The sequence below is a fragment of the Mchenga conophoros genome, linkage group LG18 (assembly GCF_057382185.1).
Source record: "Mchenga conophoros isolate Kocher_MC1m ecotype Shallow Benthic linkage group LG18, M_conophoros_male_GT1.1, whole genome shotgun sequence".
Taxonomy (NCBI): domain Eukaryota; kingdom Metazoa; phylum Chordata; class Actinopteri; order Cichliformes; family Cichlidae; genus Mchenga; species Mchenga conophoros.
In genome coordinates this window covers 21,128,537-21,151,810 of record NC_140543.1, presented here as the reverse complement: position 1 = coordinate 21,151,810, position 23,274 = coordinate 21,128,537, and the positions used below count along the sequence as shown (strand labels likewise).

At 43.6% G+C, this 23,274-nt stretch overlaps 1 protein-coding gene across 2 annotated transcripts in view; it reads right to left on the bottom strand.

Moving 5' to 3' along the window:
* Positions 1-882: 882 nt before the first annotated feature.
* The window catches only part of ephb1 (EPH receptor B1), a 170,713-nt gene continuing 148,321 nt past the window's right edge, over positions 883-23,274 (bottom strand). For both annotated transcript variants that reach the window (XM_085255672.1, XM_085255673.1), the window contains exons 13-16: positions 5,503-5,652; positions 3,367-3,560; positions 2,382-2,537; positions 883-1,499 (exon numbers count right to left, since the gene is read on the bottom strand). In XM_085255672.1, coding sequence (XP_085111798.1) covers positions 1,391-1,499; positions 2,382-2,537; positions 3,367-3,560; positions 5,503-5,652 — 609 coding nt within the window. In that variant the 3' untranslated portion in view covers positions 883-1,390. The remainder of the gene's footprint in view (positions 1,500-2,381; positions 2,538-3,366; positions 3,561-5,502; positions 5,653-23,274) is intronic.

Below are 23,274 nucleotides of genomic sequence, written 5' to 3'. Positions count from 1 at the left end.
ATTTGGGCCAGTTCCGGGGCAGGAAACGGAGGATCATTCCCCCTGTGGATGGTGCTGACCGCTCCCGAGGCAAACAACAGGTCAAGAAAGAAGATGAAACATAAAACATATCTGTACAACTAAGTGCTCACCAGCAAGAGACAGCATGTGTACACCCACATTTAACATTACCCCCAGTTAATGGATAGTTTGTCAGTTATTTTAACTCCTACAGCAATTTTCATACAATTCTACAATACCAATTCTTCAGCCATTCTTTTTACATTTTCTCCAGTCAGCCCAAATTGTCCTTAAATCCCTGGAGCAACGAGACATACAATCCAGTGCCCATTGTTCAGTTATCCAAAGGAAACTGGAATCTAAACATTGCATGTGTCTCAGTCAGAATTCAGTCAACATGTCTTTGCCAAAATGCAAGCATAGAGTTCTGTACATACATATGCATTTATATCACCTTCAATATGAAGGTTTATTATGAAAGATATAATCATATTTAGCAAGAGATAAACATATTTATATTCTCTGAAAGTGGGTGGCTTGGGTTAAGAAGTCCTTTAGCAAGGCCCTCCACCCAAGACTCCACAGGTAGTGTTAAAGATAAAATACAAGTGGACTGCATCTTGCTATAATGATAAAACAGACAAACAAACACATGGTAAAGGATAAAAATATAACTAAGCTCTGATCTTTTTTTGTTTTTGTTTTTTTGTTACCTGTCCATTTACAATACACTTTTTAAAACATTTTTTAAACAAGTACAACATGATGTGAAAGTTGAAAATGGTGCTCTGCTGTACATCCCTGTATGCTTCTCCCTCTAATTATTTCCACTGGTAGGTGTTTTGTTTTGTTTTTCTTCTTTTTTTCTTCTTCTTCTGGAACTTATTTCCCGCCAGGTCAAGGCATCTTCATTGCACAGACTGAAGACAGGATGGGTAAAATCACACGTTTCTAAATGCCTCACGTTTCAGTTTAAAGTTTTAACACCTTCTAGTCCACATGAAGCAGAAGTACAGTATCACTCACTTTACCACAGTTTGAAACTCTGAGAAGTTCTTTGTGTTGATGTCTGATTGTTGGTTATTTTGGTTCAAAATGGCATGAATGGTAGTTCATAACCACAACAACGGACATTGATTTCCCTTTTGTGATGAATGGATAAACAGTATCAAGTCTGGACCCTGAACTCCTGTCGTGGATTGCATGAAGTGTGACAGCTGTTAACCATGTGGTAGTGTAGACCCTGGTCTCCTGTTGTCATGATAGTGGATTAGATTAAGACAATAGTTTCGACTCTGGCGCGTTCCGATGGATCGGGGGTCATTCGAGGGCTGCTATTTTTGTTGGTCCTTCGAATGCTGCCTGTTCCATGGCACAGCGCCTCCGGTAGTCATGCCATCGGCGTAGATGACTGGCTCATCTGCACCCTCATGGACTGGATATTAGTAAGGATTTTCTTCTGGTGGCCTGCCAGGGTCACTCCTATTCTCAGCAAGTCTCTACAGAGAAAGAAACATGGAGACAGAAAGTGAAAAGCAGGGTATTTTTGTTTCTTTCCTTTTTTTTGTTGTAGAAAAACACAGGATCTCCAATAATTTGGAGTTAGAATAGATGATCTGAATATGAAGTGCAAACACCTGCAAGAAATCCCCCATCACAACTCAACGAGCTCACACGGACTTAACGTCGCTACAAATGAACGCACAATTTCAGAATGGAAAGCTAGTAGCAATGAACAAAACCCACAAATTTACTAAATTAATTCCATCTCTGTGAGAAGACGCAGTAGTGCGTGTTGCTTTGAATTGCAAAGACATTGCAGAAATGCTACCAGGCCCCGAGCATATATTTTTAATAAAAAATGTTGGAATGAATTTACATTTTCAACATAATTTTGTAGGCCAAGCAGCATTGTTAATTAAAATGGATGAAGTGCAATATTTGTGTCTGTTGGTACCACAAGTGCTTTGAGAAATGCTGTCATGACCAGCGCTTTGAAGCACTTCACAGACACAGCAGCAGCAGCAGAAGTGAAAATATGCATCTTTAAAATGTGTATATAGAGGATACACATTCATGTCTTTTTTTTTTAGAACACTGTCAACACAAAATGTTTAATTATTAGTACAGATAAGAGTTGTAATACATAGCTTGCAAAAATGTACATTTTCTTACCACGGTGAGTGCGTTATTTCGTCTTACAATGTGTTGTATTTTTAATTCCCACCGAGGCTTTAACTTTGATGCAATCACTTGAGTCACTGGGTGCATTTATGCTAAAAATACATGCACTTGACACTGAGTCATTTTATAAAAGTGTGCCCATCAAAAGCTATATGGGTCTGAAAACCCGTCATTTGCACACAAGCAGTTGAACTCACTCTGAGGTCATTTGTACCACCAGCTGCAGGGAGGTAAAGCCTGAGTTGAGGAAGTTGTCTCTGTACTGGCTCATCTTGATGGCAGCGAGCCAGTCCTCGACTGAGCTGAAGGTGTTGACGTCGGGTATGGATCTGTCCAGCAGTGGCTGAGAGGGCCTGGTGCAGAGGAGAACACCAAGAGCAAGGCGGGGAGGAAGATGAGATATAGTTGGGCTTTGATGCAATATTAAGCACAGACTTAAAGAGAAGGAGAGTAAAGCTGATACTGGTGTTTTCATGGGTGTGTGCCATAGGGTGCAAGGAAACTAGGGAGAGAGAATTTATTAGTGAATATTGGAATGTATCTCAAATATAAAGTGTAAAGGGATTCAGTATCACGAGGCACATCTGCCACTCCTTCTTTGAATGCCACACAAGAAAGATTTTCTGCAGGTAATCGGTAACTGGTCGCAATTGCTTGGCTTTAAAATATGTGGAAGCCTGGAAAAAAAGTAGTGCAGGAACCTGGAACTCACAGTTCACGGACAGACAGACCACATCCAATCTGGCTGACGCTGAGAGAAACTGTGAGGACGGGTGCCAGAGATTGTACAAAACAAGTCCAGTATTTCACAAAAAAGTAAGGAAAAAAAAATACGTGCTCTGAATGTGTTCTGAAAATATATGTAAATGAGGTGTTTCATTCCATTTTTTATCTTTTTGAAAACGTGTTTTGCTCCATCTTCACGGGGTAAAAAAGTGAGAGTTCCTGAAACCAGTGTTTAGGTTGGATAAGAAGGAGGAAAAGTGCAGTTTGACGCAATCAATAGCAATAAATTCATGCTTAATTCATGAGAAGATAAAACGGTGCACATATGCATGCTGGGCTCATTCGAAACAAACAGTGTGTTAAAGACTACATGCATAAGGAGAAGCGTCAGTGTGTACTTAATGTCAGTTTTTGGATCAATTTGTTTCTTACGTGTACAGATTTTTTTTTACTCACACTGCAGGAATATTGGCTACAGCTTTGAGGCTGGCGGGGTTACGGATCATCTTATCCAGAGTACTGACGATGTCTGTGAAGCGGGGTCGCACGTTGCGGTCTTTTTGCCAACAGTCCAGCATCAGCTGGTGCAAGGCGCTGGGGCAGTCCATGGGTGGTGGCAAACGGTAGTCCTGCTCAATAGCATTAATTACCTATGAGAGAGAAAGCAAGATGTTGTCTCTTACAAATGAAGATAGCTGCTAATTCCACACCATATACCGCACTTGCAGTATGTCTCTCAAACACTTACTGTCAGTAAGAGTGTTTTCTACAAGCTGGTTACATTTTTTTAATAATTTGACTTATTTTATGGCTGAAACTCAATCCTGCCTCATCACAATGCAACAAGAACACAACTGCAACCCTCCCCATATGGACACTCCCTCTGGTCAATAAAGTGACAGTTTGCATTCAGGATGATGTGCCCTTCCTCTTGACTCTATCCAATCACATATCACTCCTATAGGACAGATTGAGGAAAGAGAGAGGACAGAGAGCAGGGGCAGTGTCACTAGAAAGGAGCCCCTGGGGGGGATGGGCAGATTGCATATAATTAACACTGTGAAGTATAGCCACTTGACACATGACTTTTAAAAGCTTCACAAGCTATCAGGACTCATTAAAAAGACGTTATGACAAAGAATTTAAGGGCAGTTAGAGTAAAAGACTTCTATTATATAAGTTTGATCAGAACTTGACAGAAGTGGAGTATCTTCACCTTGTTTTGTTTTCTTTGTTAGTTATAAAAGGTTTTATGTTAAATAACATATAGACAATGAGATCACTTTAGATATATTTAAAGGAAATATGCAATGTTGATTCAGTAGCTACAAAAGCAGACGCTGCAAAGACTAATGATTACCAAGATTGCTGCAAATTGATGGAACCGGTGCTCACAAATATCCACATTATCCACACTGTCTGTAGATTTAATCTTTTTTTCTTTTTTTTTTGCTTACTTGCAAGATGAAAGTCTGATGAAAGATCGTGTGAAAAAGATAGTCATTAAAAGTTAGGTGCTGCTCTGTATATCGCCAGCTCCACCCTGGAGTTGAGTGCACCTCAGCAGATTCTTGACAAATGGTGCATTAGAGAAGAGAACGCACAAGTGAGGGGATATGAGTTAGGAGGGGGTATAGAGAGGGGCTTAGATGCAATATTAAGCAAAAGGGATTTCAAGAGAAGAGGAGAAACAGAGGTTATGGTGTTTGTGTGGATAAGTGAGAGGATGCAGGATAGAGAAAGAAAGTGTGTGCGTGCGTGCGAAAATTTTTGTGAGAGTGTGTTTTAAGTGTGTAAGAGAGTGTGGACTGAGCAGCCGGACATGCTGAGTGGTGCTAGTCCCACCAGGCAGTGTTTGCTGCTGGCCCACTGAGGCAACATCTGCTGGTTTGGACGGTCCTTGTGGAGCGAGGTCCATAGAGGCCTGATGGTTGGCTAGTTGTCGCACTAAGGGAGCTAAGGGAGAGAGACCTCATAGTATGGGACTATATCCAATGGTTGCGTGTGTTTGTGTTGGTGCCTGTGAGCGTGGACGTTATCCAAGCGGACATGGGGAACAAAGCAGAGCTCTCAGCAATCATTCATTGCTCTCAAAAGCTGGCCAGGAAGGAAAGGGGATAGTGTGAGGCTGTGCCCATAATAAGTCTGCTTTCAAAGTCAGAGTCAAGGGCATCTTCAGTAATGATGCTTTGTGATGCAGGCTGATAAAAATGTGTGATTTATTACAGCTTCCTCCCTTATGAGTTACCCTTGATTGTGTATCTATAACTGCATCTGTACGGAAATGGCTGTTCAATTTAATGAGGCTGTTTATTCAGATTCAGGTTTATTCTTTGTTCTATCGGAACTCGGAGACATGATAAAACTTAACTTAGATGTTGAGTTTTTGGGAACATCTCATGAAATGAGCGCTTAAAATCTTTAGTGCTGATTTTATGTTTAATTAGTACTTAACTGACTTTGTGTTGTACTACACCTGCTCGTCCCAACTGACTTGAACTCCATTTACAGTGTAATATCCTGCCCAGACATGCTTTTTCAAAATGCAATCATAATATTTAAGAAAGTATTTGTGTAGTTTTAACCACTTACATCCTGGTTGGACATGTCCCAGTAAGGCCTCTCTCCAAATGACATCACCTCCCACATGACGATGCCGTAACTCCACACGTCACTGGCCGAGGTAAATTTTCGGTAAGCGATGGCCTCTGGTGCTGTCCACCTCACTGGGATCTTCCCACCCTAAAAGAATAATAAAAAAAGAGTTGAATTTCTAAGTTTAGATTACACATATTACAAAAAAATGGGCGTAGCTTTAAACCTCCATTCTTTTAAAAGGCCAACAGGGGTAATACGCGTTGTTGCAAATAGACTTCTGTTCCTCTAAAAGTCTATGAGAAAATGGCTTTCTGATGTGATTTGACTTGTCTATGGTGGGTGTGGTTCAGGAAGTTGTCTGAATCAGAAGATCAGTGGTTCGATCCCCGGCAATCTGCACATCAAAGGTTCCTTTGATTCTGAACCCTGAGTATCCCCTGATGGATGCAACCATGTGTGTGCGCAAATATTAGATAAGGTGCTTGGATATAGAAAAAAAGCTCTTGGATGAATGAGGCTTACAATGAAAAGCATTTTGAGCGCTCAGTCAGAGTAGAAAAGCACTATGTAGGCATATTTCAGGTCATACTATATAAAACATTAAGTCTATTTAGTAAATTTTGGTCAATTCGAAGCTGAGAAAAGAGGATTATCCAGTAAATGCTCATTGGCTACAGACTTGTGATTGACAGGTCAGTAGCCAGCGAACGTGTGGTTTCACAATCTGATCTGCCACTCGCCATCAGATCCAGTTTAAACATGTCAAGACAGTGACGCAAAAAGTGCTCATCTTGAGGCATAAAAACAGTGATGTCACAGTAGCTACATCCATCCTGTATACTGTCTATGGCTGAGATCGCTCTCTTACAAAACAATATTCTTTTCAGCTTTAGTATGTTGAAGTCAGCCCCTTTCCTGAAACCCACATCAGTACTCTCAGCTGTTCTAGTCCATCGCTTTAACTCTTTATTCTCTCATCCAGCAAGTGCAGCCAAAAAAACAGGGAGGATTCTGCCTCAGTATCAGCAGCATCCAACACTCATCAACCAACTTTGCATTTAGTATATCCTTCCTCATACTCCAGTTTTAATAAAAGAAGATAGGACCGGTTTTCTGTGCATACACCGAACACCTCTGCCTGTAATTGGGCTACGTGAGCCCCCAGGCAAACCATGCACCCTGTTGATTGAAATTGACAGCTGCTTGTTTCCCATCACACACACGTGCACACATTCACACATACAGGCGCAGTGGGATAACATATGCACAGGCACAGAGAGGATTGTGCCACACACACACACACACACACACACACACACACACACACACACACACACACACACACACACACACACACACACACCTACCTACCTCCCACTGGACCTTCCCTTATAGCTGAGTTGAGCTTGCCACCAGTTTAATAATGCCAATTAGCTGAACCTGAGCATTTGCAGATAAGCTGCTGTTGGAAACAAACCCAGGAGAAACCTACACAGACCACCCTGTTCCCTGCTGACTTTCTAGGAACGACAGGAGAAGAGAAGAACCACAGGGAGAGGCGGGTGGAGGCAGAAAAAAAAAAAGGGAAATGAATAAGACACCGAAAAAAATGGTGATTTGGGGTGTTTTCATAATGCTGGCTCACATGAAATGTTGAACAATACTAATGCTAAACAGGCTTATTCATGCATAAATGTCTGTGTTTAATTTTGGATTACAGAACACTGTCACATGGCGCTGCAAGAGGTGGAGAGGCTGACCTCATTAGCGAGCACCTCTTTGACCTTGGAGACGTTGCTGACCCCGAAAAGAGGTTTAATATCTGACCTTGAGTGGTGCTAGATGCAGAGACAACGCTCTGACTGAGAGCATCAGCCGGTGAAGAAAAAGCACTGAAGAAAGTAGACAATGCTGCAGTGTGTGGTTGCGGGAGTGTGTGACACGCACAAAATGAGAGAACAAGCAAGAAAGGAAGAGAGGAAGAGATCAATAGATGAATAAAGGCTATATAACCCCACTGACTTCAGTGCTTTTCTCATATCTCAAGACTAGTTCATATCTGAATCGTTTCATCTAAACTGAGACCCAAGGGCACTTTCTCTTGCTCTTTCTTTTCTCTTAGGGCAATCGAACTACACTGATATAGGCAAAGCATTGCCCCTTGCAAAAATATAAAATGACTCATTTTCTCCTTTTTCATCTGTCACACTGTCGGGGCCAATGCTTCACATCAATTATTTTGTCTGGACGAACATATATGAGATGAGCAATAAATGCAGAATAACACAAAAATAAAACAGCTGCTCCAAGCACAAAAAAAAAAAGCTTTCTATTACGTCCTCGCTTTGTCATTACTTGCTTACTCCCTTCCTCGCTTTGTACATCTGGTCTCATGCCCCAGGACCCTGTTGGGATATGAGCTCAGTGTCGTTGGAATGGCCTGAGCAAAGACACAGGCTTCACAAGAAGCTTCCTGTGCGCCTCCAATGAGACAGACATTAGTAATAACATTTCCAAGGCGGGTGAGTCAGAGGCAGCTATGCAAACCCTTAGTAATTACTGCTGTGGGCCAATGATAACTGCCAAAATCCAGCTTTAATAACATGAATTGCTGTGGAGTCCATGCATACAGGGAGGAAGGCAAAAACATAATAAAAAGCACTGGTGTATTTATTTTTTTATTTGTTTTTTTCAGTAGAAAAAGCATTAATACCGAGGGAGACGAGTTAGAGGGGTAGCAGAAGTGATGTTGGGAATTAAAATAGACCTAATGTCAACACAAAAGTACAAATGCTTTTGCGTAGCCTTGAAGCATTGGGGTGCGTGGGGGGTTGGGTGTTTGTAATACTGTGTGGGCTACTGAAAAAGGAACAAGCTGTTTTCTGTTTGCCTTGAAGTGAAATATTGCCCCTTAAGCAGAATTCACACACTCCAATTATCTTGGACAGTTAACTGAGAATCTATGTGTAGATGAGCCAAAATGCACAGCAAGATTTGCACCTGCACAATGTCTAGGCCTTGACGATACCAAGTGATGCTCCCTCGGTAATAATAAAAAAACGCAACAACAACAATAAAAAAACAAACAAACTGGGTGACATTCAGTGCCTGAATTCCTGGGAGGTTTGAGTCTAGCTTGTAATAAATAAGTAAGCTGCTTTTGGTTTTTGTTGTTGTTTTGATTTTCACACCCGCCCTCGTATTGTTTTTTTCTTCTGTTTACTAAATTTGATCACATCAGAATTTTTGCTTCCTTTCTTGTTTTTTTTCCTCCCCTCCTTTTGGCTATTTTAACGATTGTAGCTCACGCAGCAAGCCATTTTTGCACACATGATTCCCTTCAGCATACCTCGAACAGACTTTGCCATACATTATGTCACCAGAGTAAGATTAAAGTAATGTGACTGGTTTCCACCTGGTTGTGGCTGCCTGTGACAGGTTGTGACCAGCTTTGACAAGCTAGTGATGTGTTTGAAGTGCATCTGTAAAGGAGATGCGCCGTGGCTGTCATAGCGAGACAAGCATGTTCTCATGACAGCACATTTGGTGGTCAGGTACTGTGTGTACTTATTGGTGTCTGTTATGGTCCCCTGGCTCAGCAATATCAGTGTGTGGGTGTGTGTGTAGATAGTAGGATATGAAACACCTGTCATGTCTTTGCAGCAGCTCAGGATACGAACCACCAACATGCCAGATAGCTTCATGTAGACTGTCACTGACATGGTGATGCAGAATGGAGTAAAATCTAGAACACATATACCTGTCACAGCACAATCAACAGTCACCACTAATATGCAGCAAAATCACAGATAAGCTTACCGGAATTTAGAAAAAAAAAAAAAAAAGCCCAGTGTTTTGCCTTTTTCACTCATCTTATTTCACTTCACAGAAGCTATTTAGAGATTCTAAATAAACATTCTCCTTCGTGTGGAAGACAAATATGTAGAGCTCCCTCTCCGTGTTTTCATTTCTCCCCCATTCCCTCTTTTCCTTGCCTTTACTCCTCCAACTTCGCTAATCCATTTCCAAACAATGCACACTGAAATGGACTTGAGCACATTTACTTAGGCTGGAGAGAGTGCTCCATCAACATCGTTTTAATGAAATCCTGAGAGCAACGATCTGCCCTGGATGTCTGCCCAAACAGATGAAGAAAGAAGAGCGAAGGAATGGAGAGGAAAGGGGCAGAAAGAAAGAGTGACACAAAGAGACGGAGAGAAAATAGAACAAGAAATTAAAAAAAAGAAAGAAAGGAAAGTGGGTTGGTGATTCAGATGTTGGTTTCTCAGATCCCCATGGGGATGTCTGATGGAGGGAAGGACATAGGTCTTTATGTACAATGAGGTAATGCAAATCTTGAGGGAAGCATATTTCAGAATGCACTCTCTAAAGATCCCAAATAGGCTGGCATTCAACAACAATCTCCTTCTGCTGTCAGATTTAATTTAGTAAATACATTTTAAAATGTGTCCAGTAAAGCAATAAAGAACAGATAGTGTACTATTTTAATAATGTATAACTCTAAATAAACCAATATAACATCTATCCAAACTCTAAGCCAGTGAATTTATAACTTCAGGTATCCTATTTATTGTTTTAAGCTATCAAATACATTTATGTAAAACAAACACAGTTAATTTTATAACTACTCATAACAGTTGGAAAACATTTGTAATCAAGAGTGTTTATGCTTCAATGATCCTGAAGGTGGATATAAACACCTTTAAATATAAACTTAGCACGCATATATGTGCTTTGCTGCTCAATTCTTTGGCTTTTCTAGAATGGACCTAAAACAGCTGTTTAGGCTGTCAAAGCTTCACTACCAAAGGATGCAAGTTTTTGTTTTTCCCAGCTATACGCCCACAGTGCTATACAACTTTGTGTGCGCCTTAGTAACACAACCATAGGATCTGTTTCTGTGTAATGCATTCAAGTTGTCTTTCTTTACTGCATCTGCATGTATAGCAGAGGAAATAATTCCCCCGCTGAGTTTGTTAGTTTGCTCACTTATAATGAAATGAACACTATCTAATTTTTATAGGAGTTTCATTTTAATGGAGAGAGACAGAACATCAACCAAAAATCCAGAAAAAAACAAACAAATTACATAGAAGTTTTAACTTGATTGTATGTCATTGAGCGAAATAAATATTTCATCCCCAAGCAAGACATGACTCGGTGGTGAAACCCTTGTGGCGTTTCTTGTACTTGGTCACCAGGTTTGCACACATCTCAGGAGGGATTTTGGCCCACTCCCCTTTACAGACACTCACTAAATTATTTGGCAACTCAAAGCTTAACCTCCCTCCACAGGTTTTCTATAGGACTGAGGTCTGCAAGCTGGCTATGCTAGTTTATGACCTCAACGTACTTCTTCTGTGCCACTCCTTTGTTGTCTTGGCGGTATGTTGTGAGTCACTGTCATGTGGGAATACCTATTCATGACCCTATTCAATGTTCTGGCTCAGGGATCGACGTTCTGGGATTCTGGGTGGGTTATGGGGGACAGAATTCCACTTCACTGCTTGTCATTTCATTCAATGACATGCAAGTCAATTTATCACTTCAACACAACACTTATATTTTTGTGGTTTTTTTTTTTTTTTTTGGGGGGGGGGGGGGGGGGGGGCATTCTGGCTCATTTCATTAAAATTAAACTACCATAAAAATGAGAAACTGTTCATTTCTTTATAAATGAGCAAGCTCAAAAGTTCAGAAAGGGATCAACTCAAACCACTGTAATAGAATATAGAGGAAATCATTTCATTTCAGAGAAAAAAAAATTAATAACTGTACTTTCTGTAGTTTTATTTTCTACTATATGTCCTTTTGACTTTTTACTCCTTTAATTGGTAATGTTCACCCTGCATCAGTAGCATTTTGCATTACGCTTAACTTACAGGCCTCGGCATATCTAGCATCTACTGACACGATCAAATTAACCCGAGCAAGTATCTCATTTTGCCTGTACTACTCTATGCTCATATTAGAAATTAACCTTTGTCCCAGAAATCTTTTTGCAGGATGCAAAAAATAGACAATTATACCCTCAGATGCACTTGCAGTTTTATCAAATTGTACCAAATCCTGAGCATGACAGCATATTTTAATGCTACTGGTATTTTGTAAAATAAAGTGCATTTAATGAGACAATATCAAATAATTATAGTCAACATCAACTTTTATAGCACACCAGCAGAGATGGCGTTGCTTTCACTGATTTGAAAGGATTCAAAATAGAAATTTTTACTCAGATGCAAACACAGTCAAACAGCCACAGATGGCAAATGTCAGATGGTGTCCATCTTTTACTAACTCTGGAAAACATGACAGAAGATCTAAATCACAGCAGAGTGTTTTGTATGCACACTCACTCTTTGATGTGGAGACCTGGTATGGATCATGTTTCTAATTACAAAAAAAAAGGGTCTGTTCAACATTAACATACTTTTGCTGCTAAATTAGTCCCAAGACTGAGCGAATGCAGCTCTATCATCTGAATAAAAGTAGCCATGAAATAGCTTAATTAATGAAATACAAAAAAAGACATGAACAAACCAGCAGAATTAAGTGGGATGTTTAGGATTCTGTGACACATCATTGGCTCAGTTCCTGTTAGCAGTGTCTCCAGCTTGATAGGTGACTTAAATGGGAAGTGAGTCGGGGATCTGCTTGGTCACTGCACTGCTAATGTAGAGGTAGGGAATCAATGAGTGAAACTGGCGTCTCAAAGTACAGGACTGTGCAAAAGTCTTGAGTCACGTCTCATTTGTTGATTTTTTTTTTCCATGGAGCCAGACTTCATTCAAGTCAGTCAAGCATTAAAAAAGTCACTTGAGGAATAAACCAGTGTTGCGTCTACACATAACAGACAACTTACTAACTTTAAATTGTATCTTTAGACACTTTTTTAAAGCAGCAGCCTGCCACTAAACCACAATTTCTCCCCATCTCTTTTGATGGATCCATGAAAAATGTTAAAATAATAATAGTAGCAAACTCAAACTGACACAGGACCTGAGAGATGTACCTGGACCTTCAAGTGATCCATCTGCTGTTTGATGCAGCCCCATCAGAAATGGTCTCAGTGGAAGGGTGGCTGTTAAAAAGCTATTTTTAAGGAAGAAAAGGCTCGGGTATGCCAATTACGTATTATTGTATTTCCATGTATATTTGCACGTTTCAATAAATTGCTGCATCTACTTCCCAATTTCCTAACAAAATACACAAAAATGAGGGAATAATCAAAACTTTTTCACAGACCTGTACAGTATGTGCTTAAAGGATAGAAATGAACTTGACAAAGTACAAAAACTAAACCAGAAAGAAAGGTGGAAAATGGTGCTTAGCATTTGATGCATGACACAAAAATCTAAACGAAAGAGCATTTGTTTACTTTTGGCCTGGCCAATATGGATATGTTCCCATTTTACTGTTTGTTTACCCTGTCCCCTCACTCCTAGCACATAAATATTTCACTAGAAGTGGAATAGACAAGCCAAAAGAAAAAAAAAAGAGTGCATGGGCCCGAGGCCAGCAAGAGTGGTAAAGGATGCAAATAGAATACAGACAAATGACAGAAACAACAGCGCTGTCCACATAGTGTGAGCGCTCGAGTGGAGCTGAGAGAATGTCACTCAGGTCACAGGGATTTGACGGATGAGCTTTGTTACTGGCTCTGTGTGACCTCGCCTTTCAACCTCTCTCAGCTTCAATGACACAAGAAAACGCACCCATGTGCACACACATGCACAGAGAGAGAGAGAGAGAGAGAGAGAGAGAGAGACCCTTATGAACACATGTATATCTAAGAACATGGCACAAACACACACCTCTAAACACACACTTGCCAGCTTAGGCACAACATACAGTGCGCATCGTGTGACATGCAAGCCAATGACAGTCTTCCCACATTGTCAGCTGAGGCACAAGCAAAAGAATTCCTGACCCATACCTACCCTCACTGCTACCCTACGGGCATGAACTTTAAATAGAAAGGGTAACTTAAGGTTATGTATATAACCCCGGTTCTCTGAGTAGCATGAGTGAGTGTCTCACTATGGGAACGCCTCCTGCGTGACCTCATCAGAAGCTCAAATACCATTACGCCAGCCCTTACAGGCTGGCTAGGTGACGCCCATGTCAGGAGGGGCCAGTGCCTCCCTATATAATAGGCTGACATAGCGTCAGATGTCATTCAAAACAAGCCCACCTCTTCCTCGCTTCCATAGCAAGGAGGGCGGTCTGGTGAGACACTCACTCGTGCTACTCAGAGAACCGGGGTTATATACATAACCTTAAGTTCTCTTTCATAGCATTCGTTTCGTGTCTCACTATGGGAGAAATACTGACTTCCGGATTGCCAGACATGCCTGTTAAGAAGACAACTGTCCCCAACAGCACTTGACAGGGGAGAAGCCCCCACCTGGGAAGAACCTGCACTGAGGACTGAATGTGCTAGGTTAGGTGCTGTCACATCTAACCTGTAAAACCTAGCAAATGTATGAGGTGAGGTCCAGCATGCAGCTGCACACACCTCCTGAATAGAAACTCCCCTAAAGAGAGACTTTGAGGTTGCCAGACCTCTAGTGGAATGCGCACGCAAGCCAGCAGGGGGCTGAAGGCCCCTGCTAGTATAGGCCAGGGCAATTGCTCCTACTATCCAATGGGAGAGGCGCTGTTTAGACACAGGCTTTCCCATATGTGATTTAGCCCAGGACACGAACAGCTGGTCACTTTGTCTGACACTCTGGGTTCGGTCCATGTAAATGCGCAGAGCACGGACTGGACACAAGGTATGCAGCCGCTGTTGCTCCTCTGAGGAGAAAGGCGGTGGGCAAGAGGCCGGCAGTTCTATAGGGGAACATGTGCCGACAACCTTCGGGACAAAGGCAGGGTTGAGCCGCATACTGACCCTCGTATTATCCGAGGAGAACTGAATGCATGACTGATGCACTGAGAGAGCGTGGATCTCTCCTACACGTTTAGCAGAAGCTAAAGCAATTAATAGAGCCGTCTTCAAGGACAAAATTTTAACTCAACCTGTTCCAAGGGTTCAAATGGGCAACAGGAGAGCGCAGCCAATACTATGGGAAGGTCCCACGATGGAGCCAACGGCCTAGATGTAGGCAATTTACGCCGTGCACCCTTCATGAAACGGCATATTAAGGGATGCTGGCCAACAGTCTTCTCCTCAAAACCAATATGGCAGGCCGAAATTGCTGCCAAATACACCTTGATGGTGGAGAAGGCTTTACCCTTATCAATCAGGGCCTGAAGAAATGACAGAATCACAGCCACAGGGATGGCCTGTGATTCTATGCACCAGCTTTCAAACACACACACCACTTGTGCTCATATAGCGTCATAGTAGATGATGCTCTAGAACAGCGGTCCCCAACCTTTTTTGCGCCACAGACCGGTTTATGCCCGACAATATTTTCAAGGACCGGCCTTTAATGTGTCGCGGATAAATACAACAAAATAAAACTAGCACACGTGAAAAGACCCAGGAAAACCGAGTTAACGATCAAAACGATAACAAAATAACGCTGAAAACCGATAAATACCCTGAAAACCATACATTTCACACCTGAGCCTCAACTCGCGCGGCCCGGTACCAGACGACTCACAGACCGAGGCCCGGGGGTTGGGGACCGCTGCTCTAGAACACTGAATAGGGTCGATAACACTATGAGGGAGCCCCACTGTGTTCAGGTTAAACCACTCACGGGCGAAGCCCATAGAGCTAGCCTCTCTGGGTGGGGGTGGAATATTTCCCCCCGTGCCTGACACAGTGACAGCAGGTGGACACTGCTCCAGACTATCAGTCTGTGTGCCAGTGTGTGTAACTTGGGGGACCCCAGACCGACCTGTCTGTTGATGTAGGCCACAACGGTGGAATTGTCCGGACTCACTAAAACATGATGACCTCTCAACCAAGGGAGAAAGTGTTTTAGCGACAGGTGAACCACCAGCAGTTCCAGTGGGTGGAGCGCATGTGAGGGCCCCATTCCCCATTCACTGTTCTGCCCTCGTGGGTGACCCCCCAGCCCGAAAGAGAGGCATCTGTGGAAATCACCTTCCTGGCTGAAACTGCCCCCATGGCAATGCCCTGAGACAAGAAACCTGGCCTCTTCCACTCGCGGAGAGCGAGTGAACAGTCTGCAGAGTCTCTCACGTGACGGTGGCCGTCTCGGTGAGGGTCCAGTCCCCGCGAGCCCACCCATCGCTAAAAGCCTCTCATGTGCAGGCGTCCCAGTGTTATCGCCACTAGAGAAGAGGCCATCAGACCGAGCAACCTCTGGCACTGTTTGAGGGTAACTGTGTTGCCTCTGTGAACCAGTGCTAGGGATGACCGTATGGCCGCTGTTCTCTCCGGGGACAGAAAAGCCCTCACCCGGAGGGAGTCTAGGCTGAGCTCTATGAAAGTAATGCATTGAGTTGGTGTCCATGTGCTCTTTTCCACGTTTATCTGGAAACCCAAACTCTCCAGATGGTGTATGAGAGCATTTGTATGACAAGTCGCTCCCTGGCGGGTTGGGGCTGCCACCAGCCAGTCGCCGATATATGTGGCCATCCGAATGCCCTTTTTCCTGCTGCCTCGGTGCATTTCACAAACACCCTTGGGCTCAGTGAGAGACCAAAAGGCAGGACTACAAACTCGTATGCTATCCCCTGGAAAGCAAATCTCAGATACTTTTGGTGTGGGGGATATATGGGGATGTGGAAATAAGCATCCCTCAGGTTGATTAATGTGAACCAGTCGCCCGCTTGTACAAACCGTAGCAGCGAGGCGTGCGTCAAGATCCTGAACTTGTATGTCCTTAAATGCCGGTTCAGGGCACGGAGATCCAGAATGGCTCTCATCCCCCTCCCCCCTTTCTTTGGCACAAGGAAATACCTTGAATAAAATCCGCTGTGCATTTCCTTGGGAGGGACAACTCTTATAGCTCCTTTGTCTCTCAAGATGGAAATTTCCTCCAGGAGAAAACTGGCACACTCGCCCAGAGCACGAGAGTAAACGATTTCTGTGAAATGTGGTGGAGCGCCATTGAATTGCAGCCTGTAGCCCTTTTCCAATGTCCTCAGCACCCATGCTGACAGAGTGCAGGTGGCCCAGCTCTTCATGTGGAGAAGACAGGCTTTTTGGCGCCCCCTTGTGGCAAAACATACGCCATTTCGGTGTCCCGTCACCTCTGTCACAGGCGAGTTAGGTGACGGGCTCATCTGCATCATCACAGCCGTGGAAACGCGAGTATCCACGGGCTGCGTTATGGCAGACGTTGCTCTGTTTTTCAGCATGTTTGATTTTTTCATGTGTTTTGCAACACTCAACAGCGCCCTCGGCAAACTGCCTGGATGCGCGTGTCGGGGCTTTTTTAATACAGAATGCACGAAAGAAGTGCTTGTAAAACAACACTGCGAACTTTGGCTCTCTTTCCCTCTGGTGGGTGCGGTGACAAGAACGCCGGCCCGAGTTAAGCACTCTGTGTGGAACATGTCCCGTTGAACTTGCTCTGGAACAGAGCTGGGAGGCGGCAGGGCGGCCCATGAAGGGGGGAAACTGGGTTCGCTCCTGCCTAGAGGAGAGGCTGTCAGGCCGGCCGCTTCTTCCTCCTCACGATCGCGGCAGCGGGGGGCTTGAGGTCTGGCCTGGGGAGACTGTTTCCGAGTCCATGGATTCTTAGGGGCCCCTGCAGCCTGGGGGGCTACCTACGTCTTAGGCACTTTGGGAATCCTGAAAGCGGGGACCGGGCGAGACGCTGCCTGCGCGAATGACTGGCGCGGTGCTGCTGGGGTGGCGTGCTGGGCCCTCCTTGGCAGGCAGACTTTAAGAGTCTCATCATCTCTCTTTTCTCCTCACATCTCTTCCTGCATGAATGTAACAGCCGCACCGAAGAGACCTTGAGGGATGACAGGGGTGTCGAGGAGTTCCTCTTTCTCTTTGGTCGTCAGGTTGGTGAACCCGAGCCTGCGTGCTCGCTCCTGAAGAACCATGAGGCCCATGGCTCTCCCAGTAGCCTGTATGGCTACCTTGTGGAGGCGGAGGACGTGGTCAGTTATAACGCAGATTTCCTCCCACACTGTGGTATCTGGTTTAGTTGTCATTTCCTCTTCTAGCTCAGCTTGGTAAGCCATTAGCATAGAGGAGGCTTTGTGGGCTCTTACTGACAGAGCCGCTGCCTTGTAGCACTTATCTGTAAGGCTAGACTGGAAGCGGTCTGCTTTGGAGGGGAGAGATGGGGTCGATGAGGACAGAGACGTCTTCGGGTGAAGATGGCTCGCTACCAACGGCTCCACTTGTGGCATCTGGCGGAGGCCGATAGACTCCATCCCCTCACAATCCAGCAGGGAGCTCCCCACGATGGGGTGTTTCTCGCTGTAAGGTTTTGCTTTCCACGTCACCGCTATCTCATCGAGTAGCTCCGGGAAAACAGGCAACACATGCTTTCACCGTCTTTTCCGCCTTCTGCAATTTCTTTCCGTCAAAACGAGATTTTACAACCTCTGTTTGTATGGCGGGCCACGGGATGTTGAGTCTAGCTACTGCGCGCTTTCACATGTCCTGCATGTCGCGATCCAGGGGAGACGGCGGTGTCGGTTTTTCAGCCTCGCCGGTAGCCGAGGGCTTTGCAGCCCAGCTGATGCTAGCCAAGGAGGTGGAATCTTCCTCCTTGCTGTCGTCAAAGAGCAGGAGCTCCGAGTCAGCCAAATCATCTCTGTCCTCGTTGGCATCTCCTCCCCAGGTGACTCCAGCATAGGGGAAAATCTCACGATCTCCTTGTGCCTCCAGCGACGGGAAAGCGGTCGCGTGGTGACAGCTTGGCCGTGGCGTTGCAGCCAAATCATCGGGCACCTCAGTTTCTCCTTGCCCCGCAGCAGCCTCACACAGCAAAGGGTCACCACCCGACAAGTTAGCCTGGCGATCTAGCCTGCGGCGGAGTAGTTTGCGTGGGAAAGCTGCGCAGTGGATATAGTCTTGTGCGGGCGTCAAGGCAGCCTGAGCATGAGATAAACCCAGGCACACCCCGCACACACGGGGGTGTGTATCCCAGGCAGAAATTTTCTTGCCGCAAGGACAGAGTTTTGCAACTTCGTTGGCAGTCGTAGCCATGGTTAGCTAGAGGGTTGCGCACGTTAGCAAGACTGACACTGAGTGCGGAGAATATTGCTATTCCTCGCTAACGTGGGGTGAAAAGGTTTCTATAGGTATTGCTACCTAATGTGTAAAACCGCTAGCGTCGAAGGGTATTGCTACCTGATGGTGAAGCTAGAGGTACCTTTATTAGCAAAGTGTTGCTACTTCGCTTTCGGAAAATATTGCTACTTCCCTGGGTGAAAGTATTGCTACTTGGCACCAGCACTAGCTACGGAACAGTATTGCTACTGCTTGTATGCTAGTGGACAACTGAAAAGCTGGGAACAAAGCGCCCGTGACCGAGTTGTTCACTCGAATCTGTGGACAGTTTAGCTTTAGCACCCAATAGCACAGTTGTCTACAAGCTTCTGTGAGAAGCGAGAAGAGGTTTTTGAATGACATCTGATGCTATGTCAGCCTATTATATAGGGAGGCACCTAGCCAGCCTGTAAGGGCTGGCGTAATGGTATTTGAGCTAATGATGAGGTCACGCAGGAGGCGTTCCCATAGTGAGACACAAAACGAATGCTATGAAAGAGAACACCACTTGCCTAAGCTGTTAGGCGTCACATGCTGCACTTGCAGACCCAATTAAGAAAATATATCCTTGTGCACAAGCTGCACACAGATGAAAAATTGTAAATACACAAGTGATGCATGGAATGATAAACTTTTTTTTATGGATTGGAATAGTGACTAAATGCCTTGCTTGTTTGCTAGGTTAGCAGGGTTACTCATATTGCATCACGACTTGAGATGAGCCAGTTGGTTATTTTTTTTAAACTCGTGCAGTCGAGTATATAAAATCTGCACTGAAACAAACACAGTAAAGTCATAGCTGCAATGAAGCACACAATCTTTTAGAGTCCTTAAATCAGTTAGCCTGCATCACCTTAGTAAGACCAGAGTGGCTCAGGTATTGTCCTGTGAGCCTAATTAATTATGACTTTGGTGAGCAGCCAACAGAGAGGAAGGACAGCCTCCTTCTGTCTGAAACTCCACAACACTGCTCCAGACTGAACCCACGTCCAGGGTTAACACAATTACCAGCATGTCCTCCCAACCATACATCCAACATCACACCACAGGCACTGTAATTGGTGTGCTTAGAATTGCAGGCAAAAATTAGAAAAGCAGCAGAGGGAAAGAGGTGATTAATTTGCTAGAGGAGGAGGTTGGTGCCGATGTAAATCACTGCCTGTCAGTGCAATTTAATTTACGAATTTCCTTCAGCCTTGTCTGCGATGCCAGCCTTGCTCGCTGATTGTTTAGCATCAGGTCATAACTAAAGAGGTCATGGAGTGAAGGGCATGAGCCATGCTTTCCTTAATTACAACATAGAACACCCCCCTTCTTGTAGCATGTATGCATAGATGCCCCCTAAATCACAGGTTAAACTGAACCAGGAGGACATGAAAGTGTGGCAACATCAGCTAGGCTTATGAAGTGCCTGCAATCTGATGGGAAAGCACTTTCGCTTTTATTTAATCGTTTAACTGGCACATTAACAGAATACGCCTCCCAGACATGTGGATAAAACTGCTCTCTTGACTCTTGATTTAAAAACAAAAATCAGCTAAAACCCAAGATTTCATCTGAATCCCTATGATAATAAATGAGGACTCAGTATAAAAGTGAAGCACAGCCAAAGCTTCGATATGCTTGTTTCAAACTCTCTATCAGTTAAAAACACACCATCAAAAAAACCAGAGTGTGTTAACATCACAACATCTCCCCAGGTTCAGACTTCAAAACTCACCTTGCTCTATGTACTTTCCAGATAATGCCCTCAAGGAGAGTTTGCAATAAACAACTTCAAAATACGGACCGCAATCTATAATCCATTCCCTATCTTTTACACACTGGTTTATCAGTAAAGCTCAGCAGTGCAGACAACAGAAGTGCTGCTCCTCTTTGTTGCTAAATAATACCCATTCAGCAAGGTTTAGCTATAGGGTCAAGCATACAAAGCAGGTTACTCCTGGGGAGCAATTAGCTCTCAGTCACACCAATGTGTGGTCATATCTCCTCTGACTTATATCTGCCACATCACTCTTATTGCCACTCTCACAAATCAGCAACCATGCTCCAACCAATCAATGGCTTACCTTGGGCTTGCTTTTTATGCTTTTCCTGTTTATAAATAATAATTCAGGAGAAAAGCAGCTTCGGCATAATGCAGGCACTAAGGAAGACAGGAAAATGAACAGGGGACTGTGTGTTGTCTAGTACTGTTTTGTTTCTTCACCTATATTTAGATGAATGCAGATTATTTTGAGAACTCTCCTTTTCATACCTACACCGACTCACAGGCTATTTGACTGGTTGCTTTAGATCTCAAGTTCTGCATGTGTTGAAATACCTATGAACCTGAACCTAAAAATATGCCCCTTTTGATAGTGTAATATATTCAGATTGCATTCATATTTATTCATAATATATACCCCCCACAGTATCACAAAGCTCTATATTCAAATTGTATACAATGAATCACTTTCAGCAAGAAACCCCAAGGCGGTGTTATGAAGCAAGTTAAAATCCCAGTTCACAGGTAACGCAGTTAAAATGGGCTGTGCAGAGCCACTTGAGGCCGTCAACTCAAAATAAGAAGCAGACAGGTAAAACACAGGACACGGCTCACTGAAATCCAAAGTAAAATAAAAAGTACAGCAAAAAAAGGTATGGATAGTGCAGATACACACATCTCTCTCTCTCTCTCTCTCTCATATATATATATATATATATATATATTAGGGGTGCAACGATATTCGTATCGATATTGAACCGTTCGATACAGTGCTTTCGGTTCGGTACGCATATGTATCGAACAATACAAAATTTGTAATTTATTTTATCAACTTTCCTTCTGACGATGCTGTCTGTGTTGAGCAAATTGAACCTCATTCAGATCTGGCGTTTGGAATTATTTTGGTTTTCATGTGACGTATGACCCTGAAGGTAAGCGAGTCATGGACTAAAGTAAAACAGTATGTTGGATGTGCCATGCAATGCTCAATTACATTGATGTGAACTAGTGTGTTAGCGCAGTTAGCTCGTTAACGTGTTGGCCGTCTAGCCCCATGCACGGAGCGATCGGCGGTAGCTCGTTAACGGAGATTTGCCGTGTTGTGGCGTTAAGGTCATTTCAACGAGATTAACCTGAAAGCACTAGTGGGAACACAACGAATATGACTGCACATTTACGCCGACATCATCCTAGTGCAAAGACAAGTGGAAGCAGACAAAAAACAAGCAAGCATGCTACTAACTTTAGCCGAGTCATTTAGACAGCTGTTAGCACATGATTCTCCTTATGCTGCTGAGAATATAGCCCAGAAGAAGCGGATAGTATAGCTTTTATTTTGGAAAGAGCCATTTCTCTGTAATAAACTCTCTTTTCCAAAGATGAGTGATTCCTCAATCAGATACAGGGCTTGCAATATCGCTAGCCCGACGTCCCGGAGCTAGCGATTTTTTCAGTCGGGCTACCAAAATCTATCTCTTCCCTGCCCGTCGGGCTATTGTAGGAAAAATATATGTCAATGCTTTTGCATTCTTTCAGAAATGTAGCTGGGTAATTATGTCATTGGCATCGGTGAGCCACTGTCAATATGTGACATATTGAAGTCGCGTTTGAATTTGCGCTTGTTTTTTTGCTTTCACTTTGCAATCATGCGAACTGTGTATAGAGAGCGACAGCACTGATCTGTGAGTGATGATAATTTGTGCACCAATTCCTCTGACATCGTCTTATTAATCGTTAGCTTACTATGCAAACATGACAAGTGAAATCTCCTGCAGCAAGCTTAAACATGTGAGAGGTTGATCGCGCAGAGAATCGCTGAGCTTATGTGAGTGCGTGTGTAAAAGCAAAATAAGACAGGTCAGGGTGAAGAAGTGACAGCCAAAGAAAAGCTTACCACAAAACGGAGAAGTTATGACAAATCAGACTATAAGGCAAAAAGAAAGTGCAGCTTTATGGTTTCATGGACAAAAGAATTTCTGTGGCTGCAATATGATGAGCTAAATAACCAGGGCTGCACATAAGTGGTCCGCAGGTGCGCATTCGCTGTCGAAATAAAAAACACGCACAAGGGTTAGGGTTAAATTTAAAAACTGTACTTTTGAGTTAAAATATATATTTATAATTTTAATAAATGACAAATTAAAAAGGCATGAACATTTTTTTTGTATCGAAAAAATATCGAACCGTGACACCAAAGTATCGAACCGAACCGAACCGTGAATTTTGTGTATCGTTGCACCCCTAATATATATATATATATATATATATATATATATATATATATATATATATATATATATATATACTGTATAGATTACGTGAAGTACCCTCAGAAGGTCTGCTAGATGATGTTAATGCAGCACTACGGGCAATACCTACAACCACAATTACCGACACGTCTGGCAGCACAAATGAACCAGCTGCTAGTTAATGAGAGACACCTGGAATGGCTAACCAAAGGTCGGACGGTCCTGATCCCCAAGGACCCCAAGAAGGGACCGGTCCCCTCCAACTACCGACCAATAACCTGCCTCAGTACTACATGGAAGCTCCTGTCAGGCATCATATCGGCTAAGACGAACAGGCACATGGGTCA